The 18,094-nt window shown below is 39.9% G+C and overlaps 1 protein-coding gene across 1 annotated transcript in view; it reads left to right on the top strand.

The window, feature by feature from the left end:
- Window positions 1-8,533, top strand: part of LOC128742857 (uncharacterized) — a 71,454-nt gene extending 62,921 nt beyond the window's left edge. The window contains exons 10-11 of the mRNA XM_053839341.1: window positions 7,379-7,454; window positions 8,299-8,533. Of these exons, the coding sequence (XP_053695316.1) occupies window positions 7,379-7,454; window positions 8,299-8,533 (311 nt within the window). The remainder of the gene's footprint in view (window positions 1-7,378; window positions 7,455-8,298) is intronic.
- Window positions 8,534-18,094: the final 9,561 nt, after the last annotated feature.

Here is an 18,094-nt window from a genome sequence, read left to right as displayed (position 1 = left end):
AGCCCTAGGTGGCTCATCACTCAATGGCTGTCCTTTAGTTGTAACCAATGCGTAGGTATAGGATATATTTTTTTGCTTCGCGGTTTTACTTGTCTGCGGTTGAGCATGTTCTTCCTGGGCATTTATGCAGGGGTATTAGATGAAGAAGCTTGTTGTCTAGCCGGCTCGGTTTTTTCGATGTGTATAGAGCACAATTTATGGGTTCTTCTTCTCTCAGGAACAGCATTAAACTGGTAACCAGGAAGTTTCCAGTTGGATGACTTTTCCCTTCGCTTAATATGGTAGTGGTTTTGCACTGTGAGCAGTACAGTTCTTAGTACAATTAAATCTAGAAATAGTTTACGCCGAGGATAACTTGTATGAGGAATTCAATTATTGTAATCAATGGAAATAATAGTATAGTGTACATCCAGAACTATTTTTTACTGCTAAATCTGTATAGTGAATGTATAGCAAATCAAGCAAAATGCAGGTAAAAATTCTATGGACGTAAAAAGTTGAGAGCTTATACGGACCCTCCACACAATACAGATACATTTTAAAAATTTTGAACACAAGCAATCATATACATCAGCGGTTCCCAAATGGGGGTTCGCCAAAACTTTAGTTCACTGCAGAATAGTATAGGGAAATCCGTCAGGGGGTACGCGAACCAAAAAAAGGTTGGGAACCGCTGATATACATGATTCACACCGCACCGTGCCTATAAATAACACTAGACGGTTTGCTGATTGGATAATAGATCCTTAAAACGACCAATCCCATTGTCCAACATGTCATTTGGCGTCAGATTCGGTTTGGTGGATACGCCGTTGGTATCCACGACTCAAGCACGTACATATATACCATACTCTCGCGTGAAGAACAGTGATCTCATTTGCCTGCTTCAGGCTGTCGATAGCGACTCGCAGTTTGTTCAGGCGGACATTTGAAATTTCTTTTACAGATAGATACGGGTTTACCAAATCTTTTGATAAAAGATGTCCCAAATCAAATTGCATCACGGTAAAAACGTTGTAGAAAATTACCCATTGGGTATTTTCTCTTCATAATTTGAGTAGAAATAGTTTAGAGTGTATTGTTTACACTGATATTTTTATCACTGTTAGTTTTTCGAAAATTGGAAAAAATGGCGTCACCGGAAAAGCAACGTCGCCATTTGATTTTGTGCAAGCACCGGAAAAAAAACTCTACTCTCTCATCGGGACATCGAAAAACAACTCGGAATCGTATACTCAACGATGAATCGTGTGACTAAACGTTACTACGAAACTCTGGGCATAGAACGAAAGGACGCTAAACGCGGTTAGAAAAGATATTCTCTTAGTGATGAGGAACACAAGCGTCGTGAAAGTGTTTAACCGGAATCCCAATACTTCGGTCGTGGATGTGACCAAAACGATGAATCTGTCCAAGTCTTTCGTACAGAGAGGCAAGGACCGGGAGAGACTACATACGTACAAAGTGCAGAAGGCTCTAAATCGTGACGAACGGCAAAATACGGTGGGAAAGTCACAGGCCCGGAAACTGTACACTCAAATGCTGATGAAGCCTCATTGTCTCATCATGGATGATAACTGTTTTTCATCACTGGTGTGCTGGGCCAAGTTTAATGTTCCGGAGGAAATAAAGAAGCAGAAACTTTGCCAAGAAATACATAATTTGGCTAACTATCTGCTCATGTGGCAAACTGAGTGCGCAACCAGGACTGTAAACGGGCAGCTCTACGTTAAGCAGTGCCTATAGAACCGTCTGCTTCCTCTGTTGGAGCAACACGAGGGTCCTATGATCTTCTGACCGGTTCTAGCTTTATATCACTATTCAAAGGATGTCCTGGAGCGGTACGAAGCCAATGGGGTCACTTTCCTACCCAAGTACATGGATTCCCCCAACGCACCGGAACTAAAATCCATCGAAAAATACTGGGCTATTTTGAAGCAAGCACTACGGAAGCATCCCAACGAGGTCAAATCTGAAGAAGACTGAAAAAAAGTGGATTTCGTATAGAAGAAGCTGCAGTCAGATGTTGTACAGAACCTCATGAGTGGAGTTAAGCGTAAAATGCGAGCCTACGGTTTTGGTATTGAAGTTGAATGATATAGATATGCCAAATGCTCACTAATGGGTTATATTTTATTGCCTGAAAGTTTGAAAAGGATCGGTTAACTAGGTAATTTTCTACAGTGTTTTTCCGTGAAGAAATTTGATGTGGGACACCCTTCATTAGATCAGCTAATATAAAGATGGGCCAGTAGTTTAGTAAGTAAAACATTTAGGTACCAACGGAAAGAGCGTGTGTGTGAGCCTAAGCTGCCATTGCATGACCTTTTATATACTTTTGGCCTATATACCGAAATTTTCCAGTTCATCCAATTTACCATTTTTCGAACCAGACACTTCCTCATTCCCCAAAAAAGAAAAAAAAATATTCAAGTTTGTCCAAATGAAAAGCGTTTCCTACGTAGACTAGGCCTAGACTAGGCAGAATTCAAGTAAACTTCAACTGACTGCTGCTACTGTCTTGCTATTGACTACTTTCCCCTAGTTCGTAATAAATCATTGACTCACTCGGGCTTGCGTTCTTGGAGCATTTGTACAATTTAAAGTTTCGTTAAAGTTAAAGTTCTGTTTTTATATGACAGACTTCGCAGCTAGCTGTTAGAATACAGGACAATTGCAGGACCAGTTGCTACGATCCTATTGATTCCAACAGTCTCTCCCAGCCGAAATTCGAACATACGACGACTGGCTTATTAGACCAGCATCATACATCGAGGCCAACTGGGTGGCAAATACAGTCCTTTATTAGTCTACAATTTAAGCGTTCGCGTATTTCCTGGCCAGAAAGTCCCAGTAGCATGTGGGATCGAACACGTAGTTTACAGGCGATTTTTGCCAAATGGAGAACATTTTACCGGTCCAAAATAATCTCAATTCTCAGCGTTATACTGCTTTCTCTATCTCGCTATCTCATACACACACTCGTACTCATTCTCTCTTTCTTGCTCTTTTTCTTTCTTTCTCTCTTTTATAGTCTCTCTCATTCTTTCTTGCTCTTTCTTTCTTACTCTTTCTTTCTTATTCTCTGTTTCTTAATCTCTGTATCTATCTTTCTTACTCTATCTCTATCTTTCTTTCTCATTCTCTCTCTTACAGACTCTATCTTACTCTCTATCGCTCTCTGTCTCACTCTCTCTCTTTATTACTCTCACTCTCTGGCCTAATCTCCCAAGCTGCAATGTGAGTTTTATTGTACTCTTATGGAGGTCTTCATGACCAATTTTGGTCTTAAGGGGGCATAGTACTTTTTCAACTTAAAAAAATCGAAATATTTTTTATTGATTATTTCGAAAGATTAACATTTTGACCATATGTGTTTCAATTCTTTTCGATGGATTTCAAAAATTGACAAAGTTACAGCTATTTGTACCGCGCATGTCTGGAGCGATTACACAGCGAATAAAAACTTCAACGTCGTTTTTTCGCGAAACCAGGTTTTCAAAGTCGGTACCATAAATATCTCAAGAACGGCTCAAGCAATTCTCATGATTCTTTTTTTGTTTCAAAGCCAACAAAATTATCTAGTGTTTGACCCATCTTTTTTTCGATATTACAATTTTTGTATTTTTTAGAAATGTTTAAAGTCAATTTTTTCGACTAAAAACATTACTTTCATGCTTGAATGTTCGCCATTTTGTTATGTGTTCGAATTTAGAAAAAAGGATGGGTCAATCACGAGATAATTTAATATACTTTCATGTCGTTTTGGAATTTTTCAATTCGGATAAGCCCCCCAGCGCCAATCCATGGTACCGCACATCATGTTTTTTTCGAATGATCATGTTCAAGGAGCAGTAGGGGAGAGGGGAAGAGGTTCACAAGCGCAAACAAAATTGTAAATATTAGTATAAAGTGCAAGAATGCAAAAACCCCGAATCGATTCGCTTTCCGCGTTATCGAGAAAAAAATATTTGAAATAAGGCAAAAAGTATGGTGTTAAAAGTACTATGCCCCCTAAAATTCCATCATAAGAGTGTAATAAAACCCAAATTGTTACTCTTGGGCTCTCTCTTTCTTGCTCTCTCTCTCTCTCTCTCTCTCTCTCTCTCTCTCTCTCTCTCTCTCTCTCTCTCTCTCTCTCTCTCTCTCTCTCTCGCGCTCTCTCTCTCTCTCTCTCTCTCTTGCTTAATAAATCTCTTTTTCTTACTCTTTCTCGCTTTTACTTTCTTACTCCCTCTCTTTCTCGCTTTCTAGCTACCAATGAGCGTTAATTTTGTTTCATATTTATTTGTCTGCAGAACGCATGCTCCCGAAGTCATTGGGCAAATCGTTACAGTCCATATAATAGCCTGTTTGGCATTCTCTTTAGCGTACGGAGCGTAGTGTGAAGACAGTGAAGTGATCAGCTCTGCTTGTGGTTGTGCTTTTGTTGTAAGAGAAAATAGTATTTAGCATCAATCGGGAACAGAGGGATCGCTATGACAAACAGATGGGCAAAACTAAACCAACTAACGGGCTAACTAACGGCTCTTATGCTCCACAACAAACGAGCTCAGAGAGAAATGAGAGTATGTATGTGTTAGCTCTCTCTCCCCTCTTTTTGTTTTGTTTATGCTTGCCTAGTTTTGCTAAAAATGGCGTCGAAACAAGAAGCATTTCGGGAGCGCGTTGTACTACACTTCTACGAACTGCAACAGAAAACTCGGTAAAAAGTGTACGGTACAACATTTAAAAAGCAAATATGTTGCGGTTTCGACAGTTTACCATATCCTAAGATGCCCAACAACTATTCACAGGCAAGGTAGTGGAAGACCAGTCAAAATTATGGAAGCAGAAGGACATCGTTTTCTTTCTCGTTTCTTCAACAACAAGCCCTCTGGTTTGGCTATTAATTAAGATGCACCAGACGAATGTTTAAAAAAAATTTGATCCCGTTTCTACAAAAACATCATGCAGATGGACAATACGTGTTTTGGCCGGATAGAGCATCATCGCATTATGCCAAAAAATACAATCGTTCCTGAATACCCATTCGATCCCATTTTTACCATTTTATTTTTTTCAACAATGGATAATGTATCTTTAATTTCGGTAAATCAGATCTTGTTCATGTATCTTTTTCTTTTTTTGACAACCAAAATTTTGGTTGCCACCCCTTAAACTCATGTAATATTGTCTTCTAATACCTAATACGAGAACTTAAAAAAGTAGGTGTCAAATCATACGACAAATTTACTGGTCCACAATTAGAGAAAATAGTGTAATCCGAAAGGGCGGAGTTTTCAACCCAATCGCTTGGTTACTTGGTTACTAAAGATATTTACTAGACCATGCTTTGAAATACAGCTTATCCCATATTCTGTTTACGTCCGGTGATGTATAATACGTTATTTCCTACTAGAATACAGTAATATCTTCTTTATTTTTTATTTCAAAAAAGAACTTCATGGTGTTGGTATAAATTAGCATTTTCGGTTTCTTTAGAATGAAGAAAATATCGTTGCAATACAAAATAAAAGGTAAAGGTTTCAAATGACAGCCTTGAGGGGCACAAGAAGTGGCTTGAATCGGATTCGAACTCTTTCCATTGAATTTGGCCATTAGTGAAATATGATTTATACCGTTTCAAGAGTCCTGACTCTATGCTAACTTTTTTCAATTCAATGAATGCCTGGCATTGGTATGTCAATGTGATCAAATGCGGCGCTAAAGTCCGTATAAAGAGCTTCTTTGTTGTTTTCATTATTCATTGCATTTATTGCAATTGCAAATAAATTTGATGTGACCGAGGGTCCCTTAAAAACCGTATTGTACTGCTTTAATTTACCTGCCTAGTTAGCTTCGAGGCCCGACGCTAATCTAATAAACTAGTCGTCATATGTTTGAATCTCGTGTGGACAGCGCTGCTAGATAGAGTTAGTAGGATCGTTGCACTAGCCCCAAGCACCAATTATCCTGTACTTAAGTCTTAGAAAGACGTTTGATGTAATTAAGGGGTTATATACAGTTAGAATTTTTGAAAAATCGATTTTCTGGCTTTATCATGCTCGTAATGTACATACAAATAATGTATAATGCACGCACACATTTCATGCCGATCCGTCAAATATTAACAAAGTTATAGGCATATTTGTAACGACGTGTCAGAGCGATTAAAGAAGAAGCGCAAAACGTTGATCGCGCGTTGCTCAAAACTGTGTTTTCAAAGTCGGCGAGCAAGATTTCTCGAAAACGGCTGAAACGAATCACTTCAAATTTTGACACAATTGTTCCTATAATATATTCTAGAGATTAATCGAAGATTTTTCCTCACCGATTAATATTTCTTATTTCATGGACAATTGAAGAGCAAAATTTATTTCAAAAATCGATTTTATATGTTTTATATGTTTAAGATGCCGCCATTTCGCCAAACATGATTATTTTGCTAATTCCTTCGAACAATCTATAGATAATATATTTTATCATCGATTTTTTTTTGGTTTTTTAATTTCCGATGATTCAGTCCATAGATATCGTGCTCACCGCAAGATGTCTTATTTTAAAAGGGTTCCAGTAGAATAAATATAGCAACTATTTCAATAACTTTTTTCAAAAACAAAATACGTTAAAATACAGTCAAAAGCTGCAGTAAAATGTATACAAAATTTCACTTCAATCAGTTAAAGGGGTTTCTATAAAAAAAATTCTAGAAAAATCGATTTTTTTAATCCTCCCAACTGTATATAACCCCTTAGAGAAGTTTTTTCGATAGGACTTTACTTCGAGTTCAGTTTCTGAAAATTTCAAAACAATTAATAGGCATAACTTGTTTTTTTTTTGTTGATTTAAAACTACTCAACTTGTAAAAACAAGCAGTGACTGTGGTTTGCAAATGGATGAAAAAATCTGCCTTTTTGTTCATTTTCCATTTGACATTAAAACTTGAAATAATCCTGGTTGTAACATTGAAAGATAAAAATTATATAAAAGAGCTATGATTCTTGGTGCACCACAGAGAACACGAGCAGAAAAGGGGAAAACTGCCGCATCATATTTTCTTATAATCGAAAATTTGAAAAATCCGAAATATATGAATCCTTGACAGATATTGCTTCATATTAAATTTAAAGAAAGAAACACGATTTCATATCCAATCACTATCGCAACGCAATCGCTAGTAAGATGGCAGTTACTGTACAATCTTTCCGGGAAAATAGAACCTATAATGGCGCAGCTGGCGAAACGACCATTTCGATTTACGGGATGATATGTGCGATATCGCTGAGCTGCAATCATTAGCTTTGATTCTGTAGTGAAACACTATTTGTAACGATTTACCGATTTGATTGGTTTTATTTTCTTTCTCGTTCTCTGCTTCTCTCGCCATTTCCAACAGCGCACATAAATCATATCAGACAGATTGCCGGGATCGATCACGTGGGACTCGGTGCCGGATACGATGGCATTAATTTGTAAGTAATTCAATTCATTTTTAATACCATATTTATTTTTTCAACCGATTTACGCTCCGCTAGCTCGGAAAACGGTGCCCTCCGCAAAGGATACGGATGTGAAATTTCCCTTTTTCCTCGCTTAGATAGACATCCCATCTAATCCGGGAAATGACCGGCATTGGTGTGAAGCAAAGCGATTGGGTTTTGCCCGATGCGTGGCCGTATGTGAGACGCTTGATACGCCAGTCGAGTCGGTCGACTGGATGGACGGATGATATCTTTCGCATAAATATTTATTTGATACCCATTATTGGGGCGTACAATCGCTGCTCCACCCGAATGCAAGTTGAGCAATCGTTTTGCACAATGAGACGAGCTTACAGAACGGAATGGTTCCGGATATTGTCCGCAAATGTTCCCAAGCGTTGCTGAATTCTTTTTACGATAAATTTTGGGACCAGTCGTTAGGGAAATGACACTCTTTCCTGCTTTCATGTAGCACCCAATTGTAGTTTTAATGAATGTTATGTTGTATTACAATGTACTATATGTACGTTTTTCTTTTTTATTATATCACTAATAAATATCAACCCTTTGTACATTACTGGAAAAATATTTTAGTAGACGGCTAAAATAAAAGTTTTCGCGTAAAGTTACTGATAGCAAAAACAAATAACCAAATATTGGCAGTTTGTACTGGTTACCACGAGAGGCCGCAATTTATATTCCCCGCAATATTACAAGCGCGGGCAGATAGCCATATTTTGCAACTTGTTCAGTTTATAGGTCAACAAATTTTGCTCAACCTTGCTTTTTTCCACTTTTTCACTCACTTCCATTTTGTACCTTCCCTGCTTCACAGCACACCGCATGGCCTGGAGGACGTGAGCAGTTATCCGAGGCTTTTTGCCGAACTGCTCGGCGATGGGTGGACGGCGGATGAGTTGGAAAAACTGGCCGGTCGAAATCTGCTCCGAGTTCTAGAGGAAGTGGAAAAAGTTCGCGAAAATCAGCGGCTGTCCGGTGTTCGGCCGTACGAGGACATTCCGGTAGCGCTGCGGGCCGACGAGCACTTTAATTGTACTACCAGCAGTTAATGAACTGCAGCAGTTGCCGTAGTCGCCGCCCCTGCAGCAAACGTTCCTCAAGCGTAACTGTGACTGAACTGAATTACCGACACAAGCGGAAGACGAGCCCAGGAACGTAGCGGTGACCACCACCGTAAAGGTTACCCAGCTACGTTTCAAGCTCAACTCTAGTAGGTACATTTTTAGGATTTTAGGAAAAAAATATTTTTCGAAGAAGTAAACCTCTCCATGAGAAATGCCTTTTTAAGTATATTTAAAATTAAATGAAAGTAGTTTAGTCGGTTCGTTTTTGCATTAGTTTGAACATAATCTCCTCGTGAAAAGAGAGTCATTCAAAAGTAAGTAGTCTATTCCACAAATAATTAAAACAGAAGAGAAATCTAGCGTAAGCGTAATCTGTGAAAATGAGGAAGAAATGGCAGGAAAAAATTCAACCAACAGCACAAAGTAAAGCACAGCCAGTCTCGGACAGTGACCACTATATTTATTTTGCTCCGTTTCACGCCCAGTCGGTGTGCTAGGGTAGGCCTCGGAAAAGAAGACGTCGGAGCGGGCGGAAAATAATATAATTAAAACACCCACATTAGTGATTAATGACGAAACTCGTGGTTGAGCCCCGTCGTAGAATCTAGCTGGATCGTTGGTCACGGTTTAACGGTGTATTTCGTTCATTTCGTTTTTTATACATTCTGGCTTCTACAAAAAATTCGCTTTGCATGATCGCTTCCAGGGCAATTAGCATTGAGTAAATGAATGGAACGCACAATGGGGGGAAAATATTTTCTGGGTATATTATCTCCTAATATTATGTTTCCTAATTTGATTAAATTAGTTCTAGAGAATTAATGGTGATTATGGAAAATATGATTTCATAACCTTCCGCCTATCGAATTAAAAAAGAGTATTCTGTGAACAAACTAACGATACATTAATTTTTAGAACTTAATATCCAACTCCTGCTGAAGACAGTGTTGAATTCGTAGGAGTCTGCGTAATTTTAATCAAATTAGCTGATGGATAGCAACGTCAAAACGAAACACGAATCCCAAGTTCAGTTGAAATTTCAATTAGTTATGAACTGTTTCGATTTTCTCCATCACTTGTTACCAGTCAAAATTAGCTTGACATTTGAGGATTACTTTTGTAACATACTAAGTTAGAGTTCGTCATGAAGAGCCTTACTTTTTCAACCCAGTGTTCTTTAGTTACATGATTAGCGTTCCTCACTCTGGTGACAAGCTTAACAAGCCTGGCTGGGCGAGCTTGTAATAACAAACGACACCAAACCATAGCAGCAGCAGCTCCCGGCTTCATCCCCGTAGAAAATAATCCCAAGCCCAGCGATTATATTCCTCTCCGTGTTGACCGACCTCGGAGCTCAGCTATCTCGAATTTACAGTTACCGACAGAATTACGTTTAATTAAAAGGAAAAATGACTCGCATATTTTTTGCGTTCTGACAATGCTGGCTGACTGCCTGCTGGAAGGTGCTCCCGATGCACACACACACGCTCAACCCCGAAAGAAAAATTGTTGGAGCCGGAGCTGGAGCTACAAAGACGAAAGCTCGTGAATCAGGAAAATTAAAAAACATCAAGCGGAAAAGCATTAAAATGCTTGACTGTTGGTGGTTTTATGCTTGCACATGTAGGTGGTGCTGCTGTACGATCCCTTGCTGTCGGGTGTGGCCCCTGGTGTTGATCCCCGCGCGTGGTCGTTTTGAAGCGAAAGTCGTTCCGTGCATTTTTCGGAAGGAGCGGGCCGTTAGAATGGTTCGCGGCAAGGCATTTAGGCAGCTCTTTGAACGTGGGTTCAGCAGCGGTAGAATGAAATTATGATTAGTATTTTAATAATGAATCATGGTAAAATTTAATTAAAATATTCCAATTACTGGCGAGCAGTTGAAGCTGAAGCGACCAGCATGCATTCCATGAATCAGTACAAATCATGCTAACGTACAACATGTAGATATTATATTTCGGATTGCAGTTCTTGATTCTTGTGCTCACATTTCCTGGAGAATGTGCAAACATCCACGAGAACTTTTATTAAAACCACCATTTAGTCATCACAGTATGAGGGTTCATGAATATCTTTCACACTAGTGGAACTTCACTGCCAGTAAAGTGGCTAACATGCAAAGTCATTGAAAGTTTTCTTGCTCACGAACAACGGAGCAACGCCTTTGATGCTAAGTATGTATGAATATCATAAAAGTTCCTACACAGTCGGTGCTATCTCGAAAAAATTATTTCTTAATTAAAACAAAATGAATTTGCTGAGTCAAGGGAAGTCAAAAAATTGGACTGGTACGTGTTAAAATAGAGAACTATAAATAGAAATTAGGTTGAAGACAGAGAAAAATGTACTGTATGAATTGTTGTGTTCCAGTTGGCCTCGAAGTATACAACACTAGCCTACCAAACCAGTCGCCATATGTTCGAATTTCAACTGGGAGAGACTGTGAAAGTCAATCGGATTGTAGCACTAGCGTCTTAATAGGCCTGTACTCTAGCAGCTGACTGCGAAGTCTGTCAAATAAAAACAGAAAATCAATTTGAATCAATTCGGATTTTTTTTTTGCAAATTTTTGCTAAGTTTTTGGTTTTTTGCTAAGTTTTCTGTTACAGACAATGAACACAGAAAACGGCTGGAAAGTTTCGAAGATGTGACATGGCTAACATTTTTGGACGAAGATGATTTTCAAACACTAAAAAACTAGTCAAATTAATCAAATTGATTATTTCTCGCTTAACATGTGAAAAGTAAGCCCAAATTAAGCAAAGAGAGCTGCGAGAGAGTTCTTTTTGCGGAACTAGCACGGGAAACAAATTTTTACTCCATTTATTCCCCTTAATTTATTTATTCATTCATTCGTTAAGCATAAGCAGACTACATACAATAGTAATGATATTACAATGTTTGCTTATTTACTATGCATTATTCCTATGACTAAGTCACATTTTAATTTTAATTCTGGTTGTAGTGAGGTTAATTCTTTCATATTTTTGGTTATAAAAACACATCATGCTGTTGACTGATCCATTTTTAGCGTAATTTGTTCTGTTCAGCAAATTTGTGTTATTTACCAGAACGAACTGTCCGAATGGGAATCGTCTAAAATTCACAAGGCAGTCATTTGGGTCCGCTGGTCTTCTTGCTCTATTTCAATGATGTGCATAAATTGCTTCATTACCCACGACTAGCGTTTGCAGACTCCTACTACGGATTTCCGGATAAACTAACGCGATTGGTCAAGGCGACGATGGATCGAGTAATGTATGTTGTTCGAGTACCCGGGGCAGTCTCGAGTCCCTTTGAATCTCGAAGGAGGAAGAGGTTCTAGAGAAGTGAATGCTGGCCTCCCTTCCCGGATTCATTTAGACGGTGATGAAATCGACGTGGTAGAAGAGTTCGTGTATCTGGGCTCACTGGTTACCGCAGACAACGACACCAACAGAGAAATACAAAGACGCATTATGGCAGGAAATCGTGCCTACTTTGGACTCCGTAGGACGATCGAACAAAGTTCGCCACCGCACGAAGGTAACAATCTACAAGACGCTGATTAGACCGGCAGTCTTTTACGGTCATGAGGCATGCACTATGGTCGTGGAGGACCAACGCGCCCTTAGTGTTTTCAAACGGCAGGCGCACCATCTACGGCGGAGTGCAGATGGAAGACGTAACGTGAAGGAGGCGAACGAACCATGAATTGCATCAGCTGTTTAGGGAACCACCCATAGCTCACCGACTGGATAATCCGACTGGAACGAGACGGCAGGGCGCCCAGCGAGCAAGATGGATCGATGAAGTGGAAGACGACCTGCGGATTCTACGCAGACTACGTGGCTGGCGAATTGCGGCCATGGACCGAGTGGAATGGAGACGACTTCTTCGTACAGCAGAGGAAACTACGGCCTGGAGCTTAAGTAAGTAAGTAAGCGTTTGCAGACAACCTAGAGTTATTTTCAAAAATCAACACTTCAACAGTATCAGGACGCCCTTTCCATCCAGAAACAATTGGACAGGGTGCGCGACATTAGGCATACGGACTTAGGCATAATGGACGAAGCGATAGGTATAATGGACTCATTTACTTACTTTTGTGTCCGTGTCCGCCGGCAGAGTAAAGCGATGAAATCAGAGATCTCCACTAGCATAATGGACGATAGGCATAATTTACAAAACTTCGCTGTCCTTTCAATACGCACTTGAGTCCATCACCACTGCGTCACAACGAAAAACATTGACATAAACATAAAGGGTCATTTGACCGAAAAACATTTGGCTTGACGTTCTTTCGGTATAATGCCGTAAAAAATATTTTATGACTTTCCATAGACGATTCATACCAAGCCGGGCGCAGGGCAAGGTTTACCTGCGACCCGCCGTCGGAAGTACCGTGAATTCGGGTGAAATTGATTACTTTTTCGAGTATTTTTTAAATATCTTTGAATAGAAACATATTTAGGAAGATGATTCAATTTTAAAATAAGTACTGTAGTGCTGGCTACACGACAGTATCATCTATATCTTATATAAATAGTTTTATTTTAGATAAAACTTAATGTAATCGTGAAATTGGAAATTTACAAATAACGGGTGAAATTGATCACGTAGAAATCAAGACGATATTGCTATTAAACCATACGCTCTGACAGCAATAACCAAACGTGCAGTATAAAATCTGGCGTAATCGAGATATTGCCTGTATGTAGGCAACAATGTCGCGTACAGCAACTAGCACAAAAATCAAACAGTCAGCTCTACATTAGCATGGTTGATGCATCTGCTAAATAAATATGAACGATAAAAAAGATATTAAGCCAATTTTAGCATCGTTATCATTTGTTTTTGTTTAAACATTGCTGTATATATGTGTAAATGTACGATTTTCGTATACAATCTTCATCAATCTAGTGAAACAAATAATTTAATTCTCCTCATATACGGGAGCTTGACTGTCTCTTTGAATGTGTAGTTGCATTTCGCTATGTAAGCACAAACCGATCTCTTGCACTCTCATGCAACTGCCATATGGAGCGTTTGTAAAATTTGTGCGAAGTATTGTCTGTCTTTTGCACCCTTTTATAAATCTCCATTCTGCTTCACAGAAAGAATAAACTTTCGCAGGTGGCAGCTCCATTTCGCACCCATAGCGATCTAGAAATCTATGTTGCCTCAGTTCATGATGTTATCAATCGTTTTATTTCGTAAAAGGTCAAATCAAACAATTTCTGTCGCATAATTTTATTCATGGAAATTATCAAAGCACAGCCAGATAATTAGAGAATCGAATTAGTTCTATCAAAATTTCCTTCTGCAACGAAATTTGTGTTAACAGCAAGGAGTTTTATCGGGCATGTTGAAAATTGCGATTCGATCAAAATAGTAAATTTTAAAAAATCAAGCCATTTACAAGATCAATCTTGCTGAAAGCCAAGTGACTTTGATCTGTAACTCAATCTTTATATGGATGGGTGCATATTCAGTTTTATGAATCAGTATAAACGTAGAATAAAGAGTTTTTTACTCGTTGGTCCAAGGTGATCAATTTCACCCGACTGATCAATTTCGCCCGAATCGACGGTACTGGCCACTGCAGGGGCAGCCCCCCTCGCCCACAGGAATCACATCTGTTTAGGTGTATTCGCTTTCCTAGGTCTACCGACTCTTGTTAAATTCCCCTAGCCCTCGCATCGATTCACCGGGTTGGTACTGAATGGCCGAATAACAACTAGCCAAATGGTCAAATTTGAACAACTGTCACAGAAAACCAAAATTCCGTTTGGCATAATCCCGAATGGTCGAACCCTTATTTGGGCGAATTTCACTGAAAGCTATTTTCTCGTATAATATTGATAAAAATAATGTTTTTAAAGTCCATGTTAAGCTGACTAAGCTATCATCGAAATAATTTAAAAGCCAGCAAACACTTTTATTTACGTGCATGCATTTTCCTAACTAGTAGGGGTTATCCCTTTGTTGGTTCCGCACAAGCGGTAGCGAGTAAAGACACCATATACCCAACATTTGGGTAAGTCGAAGGCCGCAATTGTATCAGTTGTACTGACTGGTATAAGGTCGGTGGTTGTGGCGGGCGACTTTAACGCATGGGCGGTAGAGTGGGGAAGTCGTCGCATGAACCATAGGGGTCGAATTCTGCTTGAGGCTCTGGCAAAGCTCAACGTAGATCTGGCCAACGTCGGCACCACAAGTACCTTCAGTAGAAACGGTGCGGAGTCTATCATCGACGTGACTTTCGACAGTCCTGGTCTGATAGGAGACTGGAAGGTAGACAATGGCTACACTCACAGTAACCATCAGGTGGTCCGCTAAGGTGTCGGTCAGATAACGAGGCGGCAGGCGGCGAGTAGAGCCGACACTCCAACCACTCGTGGATGGAAGACATCATACTTCGATCCCGAAGTATTTGTGGAAGCGATCCGAAGAGAGTGCGGTGATCGCTGTATTCCGATCCGAACGCTGATCATTTGGTTGAGGTATTGTCGCGAGCGTGTAACGCTACCATGCCTAGGAAAAGCCGACCTAGGTATGGGAGGTCACAGGCTTACTGGTGGACAGCTTAAATTGCGGAACTCCGCGGAGCGTGCTTTCGTGCGAGGAGAACTATGCAAAGAGCTCGTTCGGACGAAGGTAGGGCTGAAGGTCGAGTAGCACTTGTTGCTGCACGCGCAGCGCTTAAGAGTGAGATAAAAGTCAGTAAACGAGCCTGCTTTGAAAGGTTATGTGCTAGTGCCAATGCGAACGCGTGCGGTGATGCCTACAGGGTCGTAATGGCAAAGACCAAGGGCGTGATGGCGCCCGCAAAGCAATCGCCAGAGATGCTGGAGCGAATCATCAAGGGCCTCTTTCCGCGCCACGAGCCAAGGCCCTGGCCTCAAGCCGCAGAGTCGTCCCACGGCCGACGTTCCAGTATCTCAGACCATAGCGTAAGTTGGTCGGCCTCTCAGCCAAGTGTGCGACGGCGGTTTAGAGGTTATGAAAACATTCTAAGGAGTGGGCCACTTGGTCAGAGAGCAGTTTTATAGCGGTCTTCAGAAAGTTCTGGTGGAGCTCATAATTTTATTAGCGGTTTTATGAAATTGGTCATGAAAACCACTATACGAACGTAATAAAATTCGGAACTGTTACTTGGGTCGTGGTCTTCTTCAGAAAATGTTGTATATACTTTTAGGAAGAAATTTGCAAAAAAATACCGTCTTAATTAGTATTATTTTCAATAAGCCCGTCAAGTTTCATTTGGGATAAAAAATTACTACTTTTCAATTTAGTATTTCCATAGTTAAAGAAATTTTTTAGGGTTGATTTGACTTCATTTTCGTTGTTTGTTTTCTATTTATTTAAATCTCAAAAACCTCCCTCTTAGAAGTGCACTACGGGAGCTCTTCCCCTAAGTTAACCTCTGATACGGGATTACTACCTATACCAACCGGCAACAGCCGTTCACAATCCTCTATTTGCCGCAGAGTAGGTGTTCCGGTGGGCAAAGAAACGGACGAAACTTTCACCCCAGTAGAGCTGACTTAATTTTGTCACCATCCGGTGTCATTCTTTCGCAACCTTTGACGTGTTTCCCATTCCCTTCCAGGCAATGAAACTCGAGCAGGGCGCGGTGGTGCTGCTGAAACAAAGTCGGTGTCAAACTAATTCTGTTGATACGTACTATACTAGCTCATGCTCTCCACCAGTAGCTGTACCAACATAGTTGGTAAAATAGGCATTGCTCTAAATGAATAAGATTATTTGCGCTGATCAACGGGCGGTGAAGTCGGAAGTTTGATGATTAATTCACGGGATCATGACAGATGATTCTACTACCTTCGGCTCATTCTCGTGGATTATGCTGCTTGCCGTGTTGCAGTGCGTGGTGGGAGAACAGTAATGATGAGTTGGACAGGTTTCCGGCTCATGGAATCTGGACGAAGTAAGGGCGCGCTTCGTATCGCTCTCTGTGCTTGTTTTCAGTAACTTTTGTGTCCGGAATTAATTTGACTAAAAGTTTCGCTCGTTTCCGCTAGCTGCAGAAGTACCCAGAAGTTTGCCTTTGTTATTAGATGAACTGTCACATGTCATAAAGCATCGCAGAGCTTTATGATGGCATGAAGTTGTAAATTTCAATTTATACATGCTTAGAAGCATAAAATTTAGAGTGAAGAAAGAAATGTTTATTTTATAGAACTTGTGGTTCTGGTAAATTTCTCGAGTCACAAAATCACTTGCCAATCGATCTGCTCTGGTTCGTACTGGTTCACACCGCACTTCCGGAATTGGATTGAGTATTTCAACTTTCCTGTTCGGTGCTCTTTTGCTCATCGTATCCTATGGATTATTCATCTGAAAACCTCCCATTTAAAGTTTAGCGCAACCGCATGTGAAGTTGAGTTGTAACACGTGTTAGTTTTAGATTGAATTTGTGCGGTTGATCGGTTTGGCAGAGCCCTACCAAGAGGAAAGGGAATTCCACTTGGGTGGTTGCTGCGGTATCCCTTGGAGAGGTCATCCGCTGCGGGAAATCGGTCGGTCTTTTTTTATGACAGCACGTTCTATTTTGCTGCCATTCCGGAAGACGAACGACAGTTCGAATGTGCCAAGCATTGAGAAGAGATTTTTAAAAGCGTTGAAAGTGGTTTTAAACTTTTAAGTAGAATTTAAATCGTTCACTGTCAATCAGCTGAAAGGTTTTCTGAAATATTATAAATCTACATCTTACAAGAGTCAGTTTCGTTTCACTGCAGATATTGGTGACTGCACTTGTTCGCTGCTGGCAATGGTAAAATTTTTATTTATTTGTTTATTTTGAATCAAACTTCCCAGTCTTAGATCCAACATTTTGGGGGAGGTTGTTAAATTGAGTATGAAAATCTTAGAGCAATAAAACACCCGCCACTTTTGGCAAGGATACATCCCGTTTTTTCTATTTGGTTATTTTCTTCTCGTATCGCCAAGGGTGGTTTCACACGGCATGCTCCAGTTGTTCAATTCGATCAATGAAACAGTACCCTGCAATACTGGGTAACAGAATCCCAACACGAGGGAGGTGATGTTATAATTTTGCACGAAGGAGAAAAAAGAAATGAAAAAAATTCGAGGCCAGCAAAGAATGACTCCCAGATCAAGGGAATCAATTGGAAAATTCCGGGAGATAATTAAGGAAACAGGGTAAATTTTCCATGTTTACGTGATGACATATACCATCATAATTGGTTCAACGAGAACAGTCGAGCGAGTGCCAAAGAGTGGTAGAGATAAAAACAAGAATTTTGATATTGTTAACCTTCGAGCTACGAGTGTCGTTAATTGATTCGTTAATAACTTTACTGTCGGTAAAAAATGGTTCTTTTTTTGCAAATTACGGAGTATTATCGCACGTTTATATCTCGTTTTCTACGTCTCATTTTAAAAATGAACTTTTTTCGATAGATTAAAAACATAATTGGCATAAATAGTGCGGACATTTATAGTAAAACTGAACCGAATTTATATGTAAATACGATTTATGTAAATATTTATTGTTATAGTTACGCGCGAGTTATTCCTTACACC

This window comes from Sabethes cyaneus, chromosome 3, assembly GCF_943734655.1.
Source record: "Sabethes cyaneus chromosome 3, idSabCyanKW18_F2, whole genome shotgun sequence".
NCBI classification, from domain to species: Eukaryota; Metazoa; Arthropoda; class Insecta; order Diptera; family Culicidae; genus Sabethes; species Sabethes cyaneus.
The sequence above is the reverse complement of the archived record's forward strand: the minus strand, read 5'-3'. Positions and strand labels throughout refer to the sequence as shown.